The sequence below is a fragment of the Lethenteron reissneri genome, chromosome 69, assembly GCF_015708825.2.
Source record: "Lethenteron reissneri isolate LAM-NWPU_2019-01 chromosome 69, ASM1570882v1, whole genome shotgun sequence".
NCBI lineage: Eukaryota > Metazoa > Chordata > Hyperoartia > Petromyzontiformes > Petromyzontidae > Lethenteron > Lethenteron reissneri.
The window spans coordinates 4,735,487-4,754,547 of record NC_083847.1 but is presented as its reverse complement, the minus strand read 5'-3'; the positions used below and the strand labels follow the sequence as shown (position 1 = coordinate 4,754,547).

At 43.4% G+C, this 19,061-nt stretch overlaps 1 protein-coding gene and 1 long non-coding RNA gene across 2 annotated transcripts in view; one reads left to right on the top strand and one right to left on the bottom strand.

The window, feature by feature from the left end:
* LOC133360739 (oocyte zinc finger protein XlCOF6-like) overlaps window positions 1-19,061 on the top strand; it is a 134,818-nt gene that overhangs the window by 67,661 nt on the left and 48,096 nt on the right. The window contains exon 7 of the mRNA XM_061579567.1: window positions 4,192-4,319. Coding sequence (XP_061435551.1) covers window positions 4,192-4,314 — 123 coding nt within the window. The 3' untranslated portion in view covers window positions 4,315-4,319. The remainder of the gene's footprint in view (window positions 1-4,191; window positions 4,320-19,061) is intronic.
* On the bottom strand, window positions 6,131-18,397 carry LOC133360803 (uncharacterized). Its single transcript, XR_009757302.1, has 2 exons — window positions 13,602-18,397; window positions 6,131-9,280 (listed from the first exon to the last, which is right to left on the bottom strand). It is a non-coding gene; the product is annotated as an uncharacterized LOC133360803 (long non-coding RNA).

Genomic DNA, 19,061 nt, shown 5'->3' with positions numbered 1-19,061 from the left:
ATACCACAAGAAATGTGCTTCCGGGCTCTGGAGACCACCTAGATACAATTCCAGGCATGTGTTGACAAAATGGCGAACAAGTAGAGACTCTGACTTTTTGAAGCTATGCGTTGACAAAATGGCGAACAAGTTGAAGCTCTTTGACTTTTTGAAGCTGTGTTGACAAAATGGCGAACAAGTGGAGACTTTGACTTTTTGAAGCTATGTGTTGACAAAATGGCGAAGTGGAGACGCTTTGACTTTTTGAAGCTATTAATGTACATTTGTTAACATGTTACAATGTATAATCCGTTATTTTGCCATTAAAAATGATAGTATCATATAAATGTTAGCATTTTTTCAAGCACCCTGTATAAATAAAGAGGAACAGTCATGTAAATAGTTTTTGTTTTCATAAGGTTGTTGTTGTTTGACTTCCATCCCACTGGGAGATTTTTGCACACAGCGTTGGTGTACGGTGTTTTTTCTGCAATATTTTGCTGTCTTTTCTTGGATTTTCTGTTTGCACTTAGTCACATATTCACTTTAAGATGTTTTCTTGTTCATGTTTTTGTTTTTAAATCCTTTATATTAAGTTCGCTTGCTTGCTTACTTACGACCGTGTAAATCTTTCGGTCGTTTTTTAACCTCCACAGCCCCTGGCTGAGTAACGCAGTTGGTAGCGCCCTCGCTTCCCATGCCAAAGGTCGCGGGATCGATCCCTGCGTCCTCCACAGGCGAATATATGTTTAAATCCTTTATTAAATCCTTTATATTAAGTTCACTTGCTTGCTTGCGCGCTTACGACCGTGCAAATCTTTCGGTCGTTTTTTAACCCACTTCCCGTGATCCAATCGAGCTGACATTTTGTTAAATCCTTTATATTAAGTTCGCTTGCTTGCTTACGACCGTGCAAATCTTTCGGTCGTTTTTTAACCCACTTCCCGTGATCCAATCGAGCTGACATTTTGTTAAATCCTTTATATTAAGTTCGCTTGCTTGCTTGCTTACGACCGTGTAAATCTTTCGGTCGTGTTTTAACCCACTTCCCGTGATCCAATCGAGCTGACATTTTGCACACAGACTCGTTGTGCGTGACAATTAATGTTCGTGAAATTTTTTTCCAAAATTTTACACTTTTTAGGACAAAAAAATTATATTTAATTACCAATTGCTTAATGGTGGCATGCAATCATCTGACCCATAGGTGGCAGCCATCTCAAGCCAGAGGACGAGAGGACTCTAGCCGCCACTCATATAAAGGATTTATATTGGAAAACTTTTTTTTTACGGGTTATACTTGTTTGTTGCGGTTGCACCCGATTCAAGAGCCGAATGGCTCACATAGCTCTACCTAATAAATGAACTTGAAGGTGACATAAATTAACACCGGAGATGATTTTTTCCAAATTGTTTTTCAAATTAAATCTAATCTGCGGCACACAGCGCGCTTCCGTCGAATTAGGGCACAGACTAAATAGTCAACGTATCAGCAGTAACAACATCTGTCCAGCGGCTGGACCAAGTACGCTTGAAACAAGCGGAGTTACGGCAGCAACTGTATGTTATCACTGAAGGCCCATAAAACAGATGTGCCTAGAGCCGACAAGAACCTTAATCTGGCCCTGTGCGGAGGCTCATCGGCCTTTTCGTTGATACCCTGGTGAGGAGTTCCTGGAGTACATGGGCTATCTTGTTATTGATCTGCGAAGCCGACTCCGTGGATCAGATGTTCAGTCCAGCCTCCCCTTCCAGATGAAGGTAGACCACCCTGCTTGTTTTTATTGGGTGCAATTGTGAACAATAGCCACATCAGACATTGGTACATTTGTAGTGTGTTATTACAGAGGCGCACACACTGTTGTTTGAGGCAACGCGTTTAATAAACAACCTCACTCATCATCTTCTTGGTTCTTTCGGTAAAGTCACGTAGAAAGGAAGTAATAAAATAATAAAAATAAAACATAATAAAATAAAATAATTCTCACGACGTTTCGGCTACAACGCAAGCAGCCGTCTTCAGGTGAAGAACGTCGTGAGAATTATTTTATTTTATTATGTTTTATTTTTATTATTTTATTACTTCCTTTCTACGTGACTTTACCGAAAGAACCAAGAAGATAATAAAAGTTCTCACGACGTTTCGGCCACAACGTAAGAAGCCGTCCTCAGGTGGAGTCATTCAGACTCTGTTGTGGCCGAAACGTCGTGAGAACTATTTTATGTTTTATTTTTTATTATTTTATTATTTCCCTTCTACGTGACTTTACCGAAAGAACCAAGAAGATGAATCCCTGCAGTCACGAAAGCTTTAAATCGAAATTTAACCTCACTCATCACTGAGTTCTACAGTTAAGTGTGGCTATACTGTTCCTAGACTGTTCGCTTATGTGTGTGTGTGTGAGTTAGCTGAACGAACGGGCCAGCCAGCACATACTGCTGCCTGACCCACGATCCCCAGCTAAGACTCTACGGCAAACGAGGAGCGAAGACCCCTTGAGTTGATCCCCACAAACGAGCCCCGAATCCCCGAACGTGCTCCCCCCTTGCTGCATCAAGGACGGGCGCCTTCGCTTCCGGTCACGTGTCCTTAACTCCTCCTGTAATCGAGGGCCACTTCCGGTCACGTGCTCTTAGCTCGTCTAATCGGGGTACCGGACGCACCAGCAATGGCTGACGTGACCCACAGAGACATCTGTGTCTCTAAAGCCTATTTGGTTCTTTCGATAAAGTCAGGTGGAAAGAAAATAAATTAAATAGAATACTTTTCGATTTAAAGCTTTCGTGACTGCAGGGATTCATCTTCTTGGTTCTTTCGGTAAAGTCACGTAGAAGGGAAGTAATAAAATAATAAAACATAATAAAATAATTCTCACGACGTTTCGGCCACAACACAAGCAGCCGTCCTCAGGTGAAGAATCTCTTCTTCACCTGAGGACGGCTGCTTGCGTTGTGTTATTTTATTACTTCCCTTCTACGTGACTTTACCGAAAGAACCAAGAAGATAAATAGAATACGTTTCGATTGCAACACAAGCAACCGTCATCAGGTAGAACTACATTTGAGAGAGAAGACACGGAGACACACAGACACAAGTAGAGAGAGACAACACAGAGACAGAGAGAGACACACAACAAAGACACACGGAGAGACACAACACAGAGACACAGACAGACACAAGTAGAGAGAGACAACAGAGACACACAACAGAGACACAGAGAGACACAACACAGACACACAAGCAGAGAGAGACAACACAGAGACACACAACATAGACACAGAGACACACAACACAGACAGACACAAGCAGAGAGAGACAACACAGAGACACAGACACACAAGCAGAGACAACACAGAGACACAACATAGACACAGAGAGAGACACTGACAAGCATCGTCGTGGAAATCTTTTATTACATAACAATCAGGAAGGGACAACTTCTGTCATGCCCAGCGTGCATGTTATTTCATCTCCACATTTAAAGTATAATGCTCTCGGCTTTATCCGGGACCACCAGCTCTAATGAGTTGAATGTGCGGACGTATTATCTTTTAGACCACAAACTCCAGAGTTGACCACACCAACTGATGGAATGGTCACATTTTAATTCCTATCCATCCGTTATTTGAATGGTCCGATTTGTATATATGTATTTGAATTGATGCATTATTTTAAAATCTAAAAATCACACGATAATATATATCTGCAAACATAACTTAGCATTTGTGTAGTGTGAATTGCAGAATTTCAAATAAAGATAATACAAAACCTCGTTAAAAAATATATAGATTTCCGTCACTGGGTGGGGGATGGTAGCCTTCACGCGGTGCACATGTTAAGATGCTCATCGCATAACTAATACTATCACATTGGCCTTGTATATCGTTTATGAAATTTCAAATACCGACCTACGAACGTCCGCACTTACGAACAAACCGATATGGATTTGTTTTAACTGTCCGATTTGCGAACATCGGTCGTACCTGCAAACCGAACCTCGGAACTATTTTGTTCGGTGGAGCGAAACTTCACGAGATGTAATGATTCCCAGCGTCCTTATGGGAATGTGTTTGTGTGCGCGCCCTCGCGCGTGTGTAGTGAGTGTTATCGTAATGTGTGTTGCCCAAGCAGCTTCTGTTTGACCGGATCGATGGACTGATGTGCTACAGAACGATGTGGAGCTGATTGGACTTGCTGATGACTGTTCGCAGCACTGTGAAGATCAGCATCTGTGGAGGTTCGTAAAGGACGCTGCTGGGGAGTTGGAGGCAGTCGCCCTCCAGCAACAACAGAGGACAAGAGGGAAGATGCTCACAAGCTCTGCTCGTTGTTGAGCACGGTGGGTGAATCTGTCGGCCATCTCAGTCAGCTCATGGCACTTTGGTCTGTTCCCGTGACCTGCCAGCAGGCCTTCGACACTTCACGTGGCCTCAAAGTGCACAGGCGCCGTGGTGACATCACCACCACTTAATGGCAGACGGCGGTACCGTTGTGTGAACAGCAGCGTGTAGAGCATAGTGTTTGGGTTACTGTATTACATATATTGCGGTGTAGGCCTTGATACTTGGTGGTATAGGCTGTGTGTGTGTGGGCCGTCGTTGCGAGTGGGGGTGTGTGTGTAGTTAGTGTGTGCGAGGGGCTGGTAGCCCCTCCACCTGGCACTTCTATCAAGCACCATGGTGGAAACACCAAAGTAAGCTCGTGCTGGAGGCCCCAGGGGAAAGGTCTTCATGGCGTCTTCTGCCCAAATCCCATTTGGCGGAGCAAGACTGAACCTGGCCACGTGCAATGTTTGACCTCTTGCTGCGGAGGAGAGGCTACCGTTCCTCTGTCGGGAGATGGACCGGTACCGCCTGGACCTCTGTGGAATATAGGTCCAGTAGACTGGTTCTGGCTCCAGTAAAACGAGGTCCGGGCTCAAGAAGAGAGGCCAGCCGGCTCTCCATGATGTGTCCCCCTCCGTATCTTCCACTGCTACGCATGCCTGGAACTCCCCTCCCGTGAAGTCCGTAAAAAAAAACCTGAAACGTGCTTGTGATCAGCTGTTTTTTTGTTCCGCATTTTCACAGTAACCATCGTCTTCATTTTCAAACCTCAATTCAAAACAACCTACATGTCGCATTCACGGATGTAGAGATGCGTTCATCCAGCAAGACTGATTTATAACAAAAAATGCATTATATTTAAACACAAGATGAGTAATTCGCATAAGAGAAAAAAGAAACCAACAATAATAACCGTATATCAAAATATTAATGTAGAAAATAACTCACTCATACAAATATTGTAGTTAGAGATAGCCTCGTGGCTTAAAGGATAAGAGCGATGCTTACATTTTGGATTTGAATCCCTCCAGCTACTTATGATTGAGCCATGGTCTCAAGTGTAGTGATTTGATGATGGTTTTCGTCTGGTGACTGATGATTGTGTGAAAATGCATCAAGCCTGAAGCATTTTATTTTCTCAACTCGTGATGGTTTTTGACTGTCACGTGATACAACATATTGGTCTATTGGCAAGGTAGCTGGGAAAATGCTGCCCCTAGTGAGATAAAAGTGAAGGGATCTCAGTGGTTCCATGATGCTCTCTTCTGCAGATTGTTCTCCAACGTGAATCATCACCAATCTGCCAGTTCCGAATGGAGCTTTCAAGTCTGTGACGTGCCCTTGCACAGATTCAGAAGCTTCTCAACAGAGTTTGTGCCTGGATATGAGCAAATAGGTAACATATATCTTGTAATGATGTTTACAGAACCTCAATAATAATGCTCATCTTGAGATAAGCGAGGGCTGAGACTGGGAGCCAATGTAACTTGTGGAAGAGCATTGCGATAAACTTCACATCTGAAAACAATCTGACTGCATTCTGGAGAAGAAGCTGAGACTTGCACGCAGGTCAACAAATGAATCAATTGACAAACAGTCAAGTTGGAAATAAATTAAGTGACGAACCAATAAGTGAAGTTCATCAAAATTCAAGGTGGGTTGCAAACAAGTGACAGGCATACAGGAGCTTTCTGGGCAAGCCACGTCGCCAATATCTCACGTTAAAGCACAACCGTATTGAATTATATGAGGAAACAAGCTTTTCTAGATATAAAGACGAAACATAATTACAACACGGTATGATATATCCATTCCAGTGGTGCTATAGGGTGACCAGCGTTTTTAATACAAAAACGTATTTTTAAACCAAAATAAGCTTTCTGCAACAAACATTGGAACCACCAAAGTTTACACATTACAACGTCATCACCACGGCGTATTCATGAATGGAAACTTGGAAACAGTTAATGTCCCCAATGATAACACGAAACCAAACAAAAAATCACCACACTTATCGTTTTCTCCATTTTCCCACGAAGTTAACATTGTGTGTGGGTTGTTTGTTGTTAAGCAGCCCATCTATGAGGATGCAATTGTGTGTGTTTTTTTTAACAGCTAAAACACCACAGTCAATATAATTCAACGCAAGCCATGTCTCGATTGATGAGCGGGAGATACGTTCCAGGAAAATTGTTTGGTAACAGAAATCTCGGTTGAAACGACCGTCATTTTCTCATCGACTCTTCCCGCGTTAAAAGCAGAGATGTATGTTCTGGCCTCCAAAAATACTCCACACTCTTGAACAACTATTTTTTTTAACGCGAGAAATACACTTAAACGTCATAACAAGGTAGTATAACATCAGCATAACACAATGCATTAAGAACCACAGCTCTTGCAAGGGACCTGGAATTTTTTTTTATTTTAAGGGTAGATGTTCCTATCTTGTTTTAATTTACATAGCGCCTTAACCAAGGCACTTAACAAAGAATTAGCAATTTGTACAGCAGAATAGTAATGCTATGAGATGGGATGGGTTGATGAGAAGGATGTTAGTGGGTGGCAGGAGAGGCAGGATCGTCAGCCTCTTCCTCCGAAGATTCTTCTGACGAATCTTATCGTTTGGACAATGGCATTCCACTAGGGGATGGTGTTAGGTTACAGTTAGAGTTGATCTTACGGAGGTCGAAGTGGTGAAAAACCTATTAATCTTCGACTCTGAAGCTTGCCTCTGTTTCTCAAGATACAGCTGGGTGTAACATGACATCGCCTCGCGTATCACGCGATTCACTTTACTGCTTTCTTGTTTCGGATCGTTCCGGGCATAGATGACGAGTCCTTCAATTCTTATGTTAGCTTTGGCCAACTTTCGTAGGATAAACGTTGGGGTGGGTGTTTGTGTAGCTTGAGCGCCATCATCCTTCTCGACTGAAACTAATCCTTTCCTCAGCTGAATAAATTCCTCATTTGTTTTTTCTTCACCATGAGACTCCAACACTTCCACCACATCAGCCTGCTCCACTTCGTGAAATCCAGCATCCCTGGCAAGTTCGACGATCCTATGGATATCATTAACTGGCTCCTGAAGACCGGTTAGATCACGCTTGCATTTTTTACAGTTTTCCCCAGCATGCATTCAATGTTGTCTGTGCCACTTCATTCCACGCCTCATTGATGTTGTCAATGGCGTCCATGATGTAAGAGCGCCAGAACTCTCGTATTGTTTGCACATCCTTATGCGTGATTGCGAAGATCTGCTACATCGTTCGACACATGTACCACAACCAGTTGACGTGGCCAGGCCCAGAGATTTGCTGATGCCGCGGACCGATTCTCCACCTTCGTATTGCCTTATGTATTTCTTCATCTCGAGTGTAATGGCCTTTCTCTTCGCTTTTCGAGCGCCAATGCTACTTTGTCGACTTGCTGGCCTCTTGAAATTCATGGTGGATGGGTTGGAGCGATAAGCAGCGAAGAAATTGCAAAGAAAAGTTTTTTTTTTACTGGACAAAGCACATGGGGCACACTGCACAGCACAACTGGTAAACAAAACAGCTGCGGGCCGCCGATTGGACAGCATTATCGGTCGGTCTCCGCTCGTCAATCGAACATTTTGCTCGTTTTGGGAAGAAAAGAATGGGTTTAAAATTTACTTTGCTTGTGATAGCGAATTATCGTAGAATGAACACACGTTAAACGAGACAAGCCTTTAGTTTACAATGTAGTGCACCAAGTTGATTTTTTTCGTCCAAAACACGCATGGTGTTAACATCACAATATATATTTTTTAATGGTCTCCACAAACGTACAAAGTGAATAAATATGCCAGGAATTGCGCACGCCTCCTGTAATGTGACCATAATGCTATTCGTCCGTCGAAGGAGCGCCGCATACTCCAGTGGTTTACCACGATCCATGGAACACGAGCAAACCACTGTAGTCCACTCTTCAACGGAGGAGGAATAGAAAAAACTGCACACGCACACACTCTCTCCTGAAGTTCTCTCATCATGGACTAACAGACCTCAAAATGGGCATTATAGTTCCTGAACATATTGCCATATGCATGCTGAGAATTGAACAGCCATCATTGCCACTGATGTGCTCATTTTGTTACGCACGCATTATCAAGAAATGTATCAATTTATATCATTTGCATGTTTTTTCTTACGTACCATGGTATTACCATTGTGCATTATGTGAATAACTAGTGTAATAGCCCGTCATATGACAGATTCATGAAATTACATTTCATGAAAAAGACAAAAATTTCATTTCAAGGAAAAGTTTTCCTTGAGATAAATTTTGTTGAATCAGCACTGTGACATTGGTTGAATTTTTGCATCTTTACAAAGCAACAACATAAAGTTGTCCATGGGAAAAAAACAGGTTCGTTGAGGTAAAGTTTGTCCTTGTGACTTATTGAGAGTGATAGCAAATGCAGGGATGATGGGAAGCCGTCTTCGCTTCAAAATAACTGGTAAATTCACATCAGACGTGCCAATACAATTGCTGGGAATGAACACAACATTCCCACGATTGGATTCTGAAATGATTTCAGCCACAACAAAACTACGGTGCATTTCACGAATCACCAGACATGTGCCATTCGTTATGGTCACGTCGTAAACAATCCAGTGTTTCTTGACTTTGTCGATTACGCCATCTCTGCTATCTTTATTTGTTTAATCGACTACATTGATTGTCAATTCATCTAAACTTTTGGCTTCATCAAGGATAGCTTGACTCTGCCTTTTGCGAGCTTCACGACGTGCTTCTGCAGCAGTCGCTCGTCTTGCTTGTGACATTTCAGCAGTTTGCAGAGCTCGTCGCTGGGACATTCTTTCAGTGTTTTCACGTCGTAAACGATCCAATGTCTCTTGACTTTGTCGATTACGCCATCTTTGCTTTCTTTCTCTGTTTAATCGACGTCTTCTTTCGTCTGCAGACTCTTCTGGATTCATCCAAATGAAATCTGTGATGGAATGAACGTAGTTTGACACGAAGGCTTTTGTGACCAATATTATTCAGAATGAAAGTTTTTAGGTTAGATCGCATAAGTATAAATGTGGCGTAAGTATAAATGCGGCGTGATTATAAATGTGTCGTAACCCGCCGCCACCACCTGACACAGCCAACCAGTAAAGTTTGCCACTTAAAAAAACCTGCCAATTAGTTGCTACTTCAGCCCACCAGTGTGTTCGGAGAGTAAATCCACAACATTGTGTTTTTTTAGCCTTACGCTAAGATTTTGTACCGTCTGTGCAACGTAGCATTTACCACATGAGCAATTAATTCGGTACACACCTTATCTTGAGTACAGGATACTTTTATTTGTACCGTGCCAAATCTCACTGACTTTTGGGGTTTTTCCTAAACTCTAGCTAGTTTGTCAGTTACTCCCGCAATGTATAGTATTTTCATTATTTTAATATCATGATCGGTTTCAGAATTACTTTTTGATCTGGGTTTGGCATTCAATGCTGTTAATTTGAGCATTATTGTAATCATTTAATCGTAGAGCTTCTTTAACATGTTTAATCTTGCTCCTCAGACTTTCACTATCTGACACTGTTTTAGCCTGATGTAAAAGTGTCTTGATGAGAAAGGATTTCTGTGCAGGGTGATGATGTGAATCTGCATTCAGATAGGCGTCAGTGTGCATTTCCTTTCGGTAAAAGCTCCATGTTATTTTATCGTGTGGGCCATGTACGAGCAAAAGATCCAGGAATGGGACGGTGTTATCCACTTCCATGGTGAATTGGATGGCCGGGCTTTGCGAATTGAGTTTATTTAGAAATTCCTTAAGTGTATTTTTACAATGTGAGAGTGAATAAGAAATATATATAAACACTGGTTCTCCACTTATATTTGTGCAAATGTGCAATTGTTGTAGGGATTATTTAATTATCCAAAGTATCGACTTACTGGATTCTGTATTGATGTGAAGACAATTTTTGCTACCATTTTCAAACTGAAAGGACAGGATTGGTGTTCACTCATTTTCGCAAAAAATGTGAGAAGGCCGCTTTTACCAGAAGTTCGCTAAGTTACAACTTACTTAAGTCTTAATTGGTTTGAATTTTAAACAAGTTACTATTTATTGATTGGCAGGGGAGAGGTTGGCGTTCACTCATTTTCACTACAAGTGCGAGTCAAAGTCATCAAAGTGAAACCGCACTGAGTTCAAATTAAACACGATTCTTGCTTTATTTCAATTTCTATTCTATCTCTAAAAAAACTACAGGCAGTCCCCAGGTTACGGAAGATCCGACGCTTATGGAAATCCGAATTTAGGGAAATGGTCCCCATGAATCACGTAAAAAAGAAATCAATATGCGGAAATGTTTGCTTTAGTTACGTAAGCGCAAATAGTGCAGGGTGGTGAGTTTGCAGATGAATACTGCAAAGCGAGCCGTAAGGAAGCCCCGCCTTATGCCTCGCTTCACAAAAACACCACCTTCACCGAGCTTAACACGTAGGCTTCCGCAACCAATATTCATAATAAAGGATTTTGGGATAGATCACGTTATTTATAACTGTGTCGCAACCCTCTACCACCCGACATGGCCAATCAGTAAATAATGCGTCACGTTGACAAAAGACAAATAGTTCACTACTTTAGCCCAATGGTGTGTTGGAGAGTGAATCCACAACATTTAAACATTTTGAGGACGATTGGGTTAAATGATGATGTTACCCTGCTGCTCGATTTAAGTCCGGGAGCAGGTGTAGGTCTTCACTCTTTTGGCAAATTGCCCGATAATGATGGATGTAATTACCAGCGAAACGTCTTACTCAAAAACTGTAAATGTTGTGAATTCACTCAACACACTGGTGGGCTAAAGTAGTGAACTATTTGTCTTTTGTCAACGTGACACATTTTTTACTGATTGGCCGTGTTGGGTGGTGGAGGGTTGTGACACATTTATAAATAACGCGATCTAACCCAAAAACCTTTTGTTATTTTTTGTACCATTACGTAATTATTTTCCTCTTGTAGAATTACGTAATTGTTTGTTTCTATGCTTAGAACTATCTTTTCCCCATTTTTACGTTGCAAGTTTTCTTCATTTTAAGTTTATGTCATGAGTTATTTCCTGTAAAAACTGTATGTAGACGAGCCGACTCCATGTTTGTCTTTGTGTGCGTGTATGTGAAGTCTCGACCTAGTCTAATGCACGGTAAATGAACATTCCAAAGTGACTTTCTGTTAACAATTAATGCAAAAATGTTTAGTTGCATTTACAAACAATTGGATACAGTATATGTTTCATTTGTTTAATGAGTAGTGTTAGGGTAGATATTCGATTAAATGAAAGAAGCATAGCATATGTACAGCAATATGATACAGGAGCAATAGAAAACGGGAGAAAATTGTTCAGTTTCTAACATATGGAAAATTCAGGTTATGGATCATTCTCGGGAACCTAACCCGTCCGTAACCTGGGGACTGCCTGTAATGTCACACAAATTAAATGAATAGATTATTTATTATTCTGTAATGGTGTGCATAACGAACACATAAAATAGAAAAACAGAGGGCGCACTTGGCTTTCACCAAAAGCAGCGCTGGCATATTTTGGAGAAAATGTATTATTCTTGTACCATATCCCATGTGTTTACCTCTTTCTTTGTGACACAAATAATGTTTTTAACTTGAAACCCATCTGTTTTAAGCATCATGAACATACGATCATGTATAGATTATATAACGTTTTTGTTGTAATGTTTTGCATAGACCTAACTTCAGTGTATTAACATTATTTGTATTCACTTTTAGTTACTTTTTGTATGATTATTGGATTATCCAACAACTTCTGTTGCATGAAAAGGGGCAAAGATAATATCAAGGAACCACGTGGCAGAATAAGAGCCAGAGTGAGCAAAGCAAATTCAAAGAAAGCTTTGCTTTAAAAAAAGAGTTTTTTAGTTGGGATTTAAATATATTAACACTCTCCGAGAGCCTGATCTCCAATAGCCGGAAGTTTCAGAAATTGGAGGCCACCAAAGTAAACACCCGATCACCCCAAGGTCACAACTGAGATCGTGATTACCGGTCATGATAGACAGATGCTTCCTTCTTGACACCTTTAAAATCCTATATCTGTGTCAATAGCTGAATTGCTGCTATCGCCAAGAACATCGTGCAGTATATGTACGATTTTTTTAAGTTCTTAATTTCCTGACTTTTGTTGAGTTCAGAAATAAATCATCCTCCTGGACTTCTCAAACTCCCAAAGGGACAACCTTGGAACCCATTTACTGGTCTAAAATGACTCACTGCCCACTCCCACTACCTGAAACACCAAATATCAGTGCCGACGCCACTGTGGCCTGCCTCCAAGCCATCTCAAAGGTCCCGACTGCTGCCGAAAACCACAACGTAGAGTGAGAAAGCTGCTCAAGCCCTCTCTGAAAAGAAACTGCCGCGCTCAACACCTTTACAGCAGCCTCCTCAGAGGGAATCGGCTACTCTGACCAGGTACTTGCACTTGCCACCAACATTAAGAGGCTTCCAGAAGCAGCTGAAGACTGAAGCTGCCTTCACAAGACTGGATATCAGCACGTGGCCAATGTTTTGCGCCAAGGTCCGCTGCTGAAACTTTCATAAACCGTCTGATACCACAAGACTCTCAAGACTGATAAACACCTTAATGATCAAGAAAGTAAATACACATGCAAAACAAAGCATCAAATTTAGCAAGCCAGTTGGCACGAGGCCTGGCTAAACAACGTGCTCTGAGTGGCGCTTGGGTCGGATGTCCACCCATTATGAATAGACCCACAGAAAGTCTTAAGATATGTAAGCTCTGCCTTGTCTTGGTTGGTACCCAGATGACGAATGAAGATGCCCTTGGGGCATCGGAAGTTGCTTTTCCTATTATCTACAAAACGTCGTGTGAGATGGTCCTCTGAGAGAATCAATCCCTGCTATAACTCTGCATTGAGGAAGGAAAGTGGTGCAGATTACAATGGACTTATGCATATAAGTAGTCTATTTGAATTAAACTGCTCCTCCAAATGATTATAGCAGCAGTGATGATTAACCTCTCCGTGACCTTTCAGTAAAAGGAACCCATGCTCGTGAAGCATTCCACCATTAGTTCCGGTGAGGAGGCTGCACCGTGTTTCAGATTCCTCGGATGAAGTAACCCGCAATAGTATCCACTCAAGGTGAGGAAAAATAATTCCAGACCATGTGAGTACAGGCAGGAGACAAAATTGCCATGCCCAAATTTGAGCTAACAGGGGTGGAAATTCAAGGCACCAAAATAAAACCATTTGTTCCATACCATGCGACTGGAGGCAGTGTGAGTTTTGAAGATGGAGTGTAATGGCCTTCCTCTTCGCTTTTGGAGCACCACTGCTACTCGGTCGACTTGCTGGCCTCTTGGAATTCATGGTGGAGGGATGGAGCGATAAGCAGTGAAGGAAATGCAAACAAAAGTTTTTCTTTTCACTGGACAAAGCACATGGGGCACATTGCACAGCACAGCTGGCAAACGAAATGGCACAGCTGGTAAACAAAACAGCTGCGGGTCGCCGCTGCACGGCATTATCGGTCGGTCTCCGTTCGCCAATCGAACATTTTGCTCGTTTTGGGAAGAAAGAAAATGGGTCTAAAATTACCTTTGCTTGTGATAGTGAATTCTCGTAGAAATGAACACCCATTACACGAGACAAGCCTTAAGTTTACAATTTAGTGCACCAAAGTTGATTTTTTTCGTGCAAAATACGCATGGTGTTAACACTGCAATATTTTTTTTTGTTAACGGTCTCCACAAATGTACAAATTTAATAAATACGCCAGGAATTGCGCGTGCCTCCTCTGACGCGACAATAATGCTATTCGTTCGTCAAAGGAGCGCCGCAGACTCCAGTGCCACGAACTATGGAGCACGAGCAAACCACTGTAGTCTCCACTCTTCAACGGAGGAGGAATAGCAAAAACTACACACGCACACTCTCTCCGGAAGTCCTCTCATCATGGACTAACAGACCTCAACATTGGCATTATAGCTCCTGAACATATTGGCATTTGCACGGAGAGAATTGAACAGCCATCATTTCCACTGACGTGCTCATTTTATTATGCACGCATTATCAATAAATATACCACTTGATATCATTTGCATGTATTTTCTTACGTATCATGGTATTACCATTGTGCATTATGCGAATAACTAGTGTAATTGCCCGTCATATGTAGGTTCATGAAATTACATTTAATGAAAAACATTTAAATTGCATCTCAAGGAAAAGTTTTCCTTGAGATACATTTTGTTGAATGGGAACTTTGACGTTGGTTGGATTTTTGCATCTTGACAAAGCAACAACATAAAGTTGTCCATGGGAAAAAAAACAGGTTCGTTGAGATAAAGTTTGTTCTTGTGACTTATTGAGAGTGATAGCAAATGCAGGGATGATGGGAAGCCGTCTTCGCTTCAAAATAACTGGTAAATTCACATCAGACGGTGCCAGATCAATTGCTGGGAATTAAAACAACATTCCCACGATAGGATTCTGAAATGATTTCAGCCACAACAAAACTACGGTGTATTTCACGAATCACCAGACGTGTGCCATTCGGTATGTTCACGTCGTAAACAATCCAGTGTTTCTTGACTTTGTCGATTACGCCATCTCTGCTATCTTTCTCTGTTTAATCGACTACATTGATTGTCAATTCATCTAAACTTTTGGCTTCATCAAGGATAGCTTGACTCTGCCTTTCGCTTGTCATGTGATATTTCAGCAGTTTCAGAGCTCGTTGCTGGGACATTCTTTCAGCCTTTTCACGTCGTAAACGATCCAATTTCTCTTGACTTTGTCGATCACGCCATCTCTGCTGTCTTTCTCTGTTTAATCGACGTCTTCTTTCGTCTGCAGACTCTTCTGGATTCATCCAAATGAAATCTGTGATGGAATGAACGTAGTTTGACACGTAGGCTTTTGTGACCATTATTATAAAAGTGGCGTAAGTATAAATGTGTCGTAACCCGCCGCCACCACCCGACACAGCCAACCAGTAAGGTTTGTTACGTAAACAAAACGTGCCAATTAGTATACTACTTCAGCCCATCAGTGTTTTGGAAAGTAAATCCACAACATTTACAATTAGAGTACGAGTTTTCGCTGGTAATTACATCCAGCATCATTCGTCGATTTGCCAGAAAAGTGAAGCTATCTACCTGCTTCTGGTCTTAAACAGAGTAGGATGACGTCATTACCGTGCGTCAAACAGGTGCGGAGAGCAGGGGGGGGGGGTTATTGTAATTACATAACAAGTTTGTTAATCACCGTTAATTAGAATGCGATGCCTTTACAAGGCATACAATTGTAAGGTGTTTTACTTAATAATACGCTTCCAGTCCGCAATAAGCCTGTAGCTGTCAGAGCGGTTAAAGTTATTTGTATTTCTCTCAATTTCAATAGATTCCCGAATTAGTCTCGGGCCAGGAATAATTAGTTTTACACAATACTTCTACGTTATCAAAATAAATTAAATTTCATCGTTGGCAAGCACGTTCTGCAACTGCTGACTGTTGTGTTTCTGAGTATTTAATATTTAGTGTTCTTTTAGTCTGACGCTAAGGTTTCGTATCGTCTGTGCAATGTAGCATCTGTGCAACGTAGCATATACCACATGAGCAATTAATCCGGTACACACCTCTTTAGTACAAGATACTATTTTTATTGTGTACCGTGCCAAATCTCACAGATTTTTTGGGTTTTTCCAAGACTCTAGCTAGTTTGTCAGTTACTCCCGCAATGTATGGTATTTTCATTGTTTTAATATCATGATCGCTTTCAGTATTATTGCTGTTCGAACTGGGTTTGGTATTCAATGCTGTTAATTTGAGCATTATTGTAATAATTTAATTGTAGAGCTTCTTTAACATGTTTAATCTTGCTCCTCAGACTTTCACCATCTGACACTGTTTTAGCCTGACTTATAAGCATCTTGATGAGAGAGGATTTCTGTGTGGGGTGATGATGTGAATCTGCATTCAGACAGGTGTCAGTGTGCGTTTGCTTTCGGTAAACGCTCCGCGTTATTTTACCGTTTGGGCCGTGTCCGAGCAAAAGATCCGGAAAGGAGATAGTGTTATCCACTTCCATGGTGAATTGGATGGCCGGGCTTTGTGAATTGAGTTTATTTAGAAATTCCTTAAGTGTATTTTTACCATGTGAGAGTGAATGAAAAATATATAAACACTGGTTCTCCACTTATATTTGTGCAAATGTGCAATTGTTGTAGGGATGAATTAATTATCCTAAGTATCGACTTACTGAATTCTGTATTGATGTAAATACAATTTTTCAAACCATTTTTAAACCCGAAGGACAGGGTCGGTGTTCACAAATTTTCGCAGAAAATGTGAGCAGGTTGCTTTTACCAGAAGGTCGCGAAGTTACAACTTACTTAAGTCTTAATTGACATGAATTTTAAACAAGTTACTATTTATTGATTGGAAGGGTAGAGGTTGGTGTTCACCAATTTTCACTATAATTGGGAAGAAAAGTCATCAAAGTGAAACCGCACTGAGTTAAAATTAAACGCGATTCTGCTTTTTTATTTCAATTTCTATTCTATCTAAATAAAAAACTACGGGCAGTCCCCAGGTTACGGAAGACCCGACACTTATGTAAATCCGAATTTAGGGAAATCCGAATTTAGGGAAATGTTCCCCATGAATCATGTAAAAAAAAGTCAATATACGGAAATGTCTGCTTTAGTTACGTATGCGCAAATAGTGCAACGCGGTAAGGTTGCGGATGAATACCGCGAAGCGTAAGGGAGCCCCGCCTTTCGCCTCGCTTCACAAAAACGCCGCTTTCACCGAGCTTCACTATTACGTAATTATTTTCCTGATGTAGAATTACGTAATTGTTTGTTTTCGATGCTTAGAACTATCTTTTCGCCATTTTTCTGTTGCTAGTTTTCTTAATTTTAAGTTTGTCATGAGTTATTTACTGTCCGTACTGTGTGTGTGTAGACAAGCCGACTCCATCTTTGCCTTTGTGTGCATGTGTTGAGGAGTAGAGTGATGACGTGATGTCACACTCGCCTCGGGGGTAGTGACGTCAGAGGAAGTGACATGAGGGGAGCTTCGGGGAAGGTGACGTCATGTCCCCCCGGGGTATTTGAGGGGGGACCGGTGACGTAGACGGGGCCTTCGCTCAGAGCCGGGAAGGTGAGCGGTGGGGAAGTAGGAACCCAGGGTAAGGAGGAAATAGCACCAGGCTAGGGGGCTACTTCACCCGGCTGGCCGAGTTGGCTGAACCATTGGTCAGCACTGTGTGGTGAAGAGCCCGTTAGCCTGGGAGGCGTAGGGAATTCCCAGTACCTTTTCCCCTGGGGAGATTTAGCTTAGCCGGCAACTTGTGTTAGCCCTTTCCAAAGCTAGGCGAAAGCCCATAATAAACCGTTGGCGATAGCCCCTACAAGTCTGCCTTCGTGTCGTTCTACACACCTCAACAACCGGTGTCGGAAGTGACTTCTGTGCTCGCGACCATGTCGAAGTCCGGTGCGAGACGGAAGACCGCGCCTGGTGTACAGACGAACGAAGAGGACGATGCTGCCGCATGCCTGTCAGAGATCCCGGAGATCGGGGCCCCGGAAATGTGCCCCGTGGAGGTGGCCCGGCTAGAGCCGGAGGAGGCGGCAGCTGGGAGAGCTGCGGCGCCGCCATCCGACGTGTGGCGCGACGTAGCTGCCCAGCTGGAGCTGCTCCAGCGGTCGGTGACGCAGCTCGCCGTCGCGCTGAGGTGGGCGTGCGCACACACGCGGCGGGCAATGGGGTGCGCGACCGTCGAGATTTGGCCGACGCCGCGCCTCCCGCCAAATTGGCGCCATTTCTCCAACCGCTGCGCCGAGGCAGGGGGCCGCCATTTTTTCTGCGCCACCGCCGGCAGGCGCCATTATCCCTGCGTCGCTGTAGTTGGGCGCCATTGTTTACGCAACGCCACAAGTAAGTCAACGCCATGACATTTGTCATGGCGGCGCCCATGCGCGCCGCCGCTCCACACCGCACATCGCCGCCGATGTCGCCGCGGGCTCGCTGCGAGCCGGGGTGGCGCAGGATGTTGCAGCCATGGACGCGGATCGGGGAGCGGTGTCCCTGTGGCCGGGGCCACAGGGACACACAGGCGTGGCGGCTGCGGTCGTGCTGACGCCGGCGGCCGCCGCTGTGGGTGAGTCCAGGCCAGGGGATGGGTCGGCTCACTTGCGGCTGCGCCGGCTGTCCCCCGTCGGCTCGTTCGTTGTGAAGGGGGGGGACTGGCTGTTTTTCCAGGCCCGATTTGATGCGGCCTATCAGTCAGTGCGCTGGCCGGAGGAGGAGGAGGCGCTGTGCACGCTGCCCACATGCTTGGACGCTAAGGCTTTGCAAGCCTTTTTGAGCATCCCACCGGCGGACAAGTCGACGATGCAATCGGCCTATCATCAGATGGCCGAGGTATTCGAGCCGCCATCCGCGGCGTGCCTTAAGTTTACTGCACGCCGGCGGGAGGAGGGGGAATCGCCTCTCGCGTTCTGCTGCTCCCTCCTTGCATTAGCTCGGGCCGCGTATCCCGTCGTGGAAGGGGGTGCGCTGGACTCCCTGGCCCTGGAGAGGCTACTGGTCCTCGCGGGGGAGTTGGGCATCGCGCTGTCCATCGCTGCAGAATGCAAAATAACTTCACTGGCCATCGTGCAGAATATTCAAGCTACTCTTGCGCTGCGGCGGCCTCCGGCGATGGTGGCATGC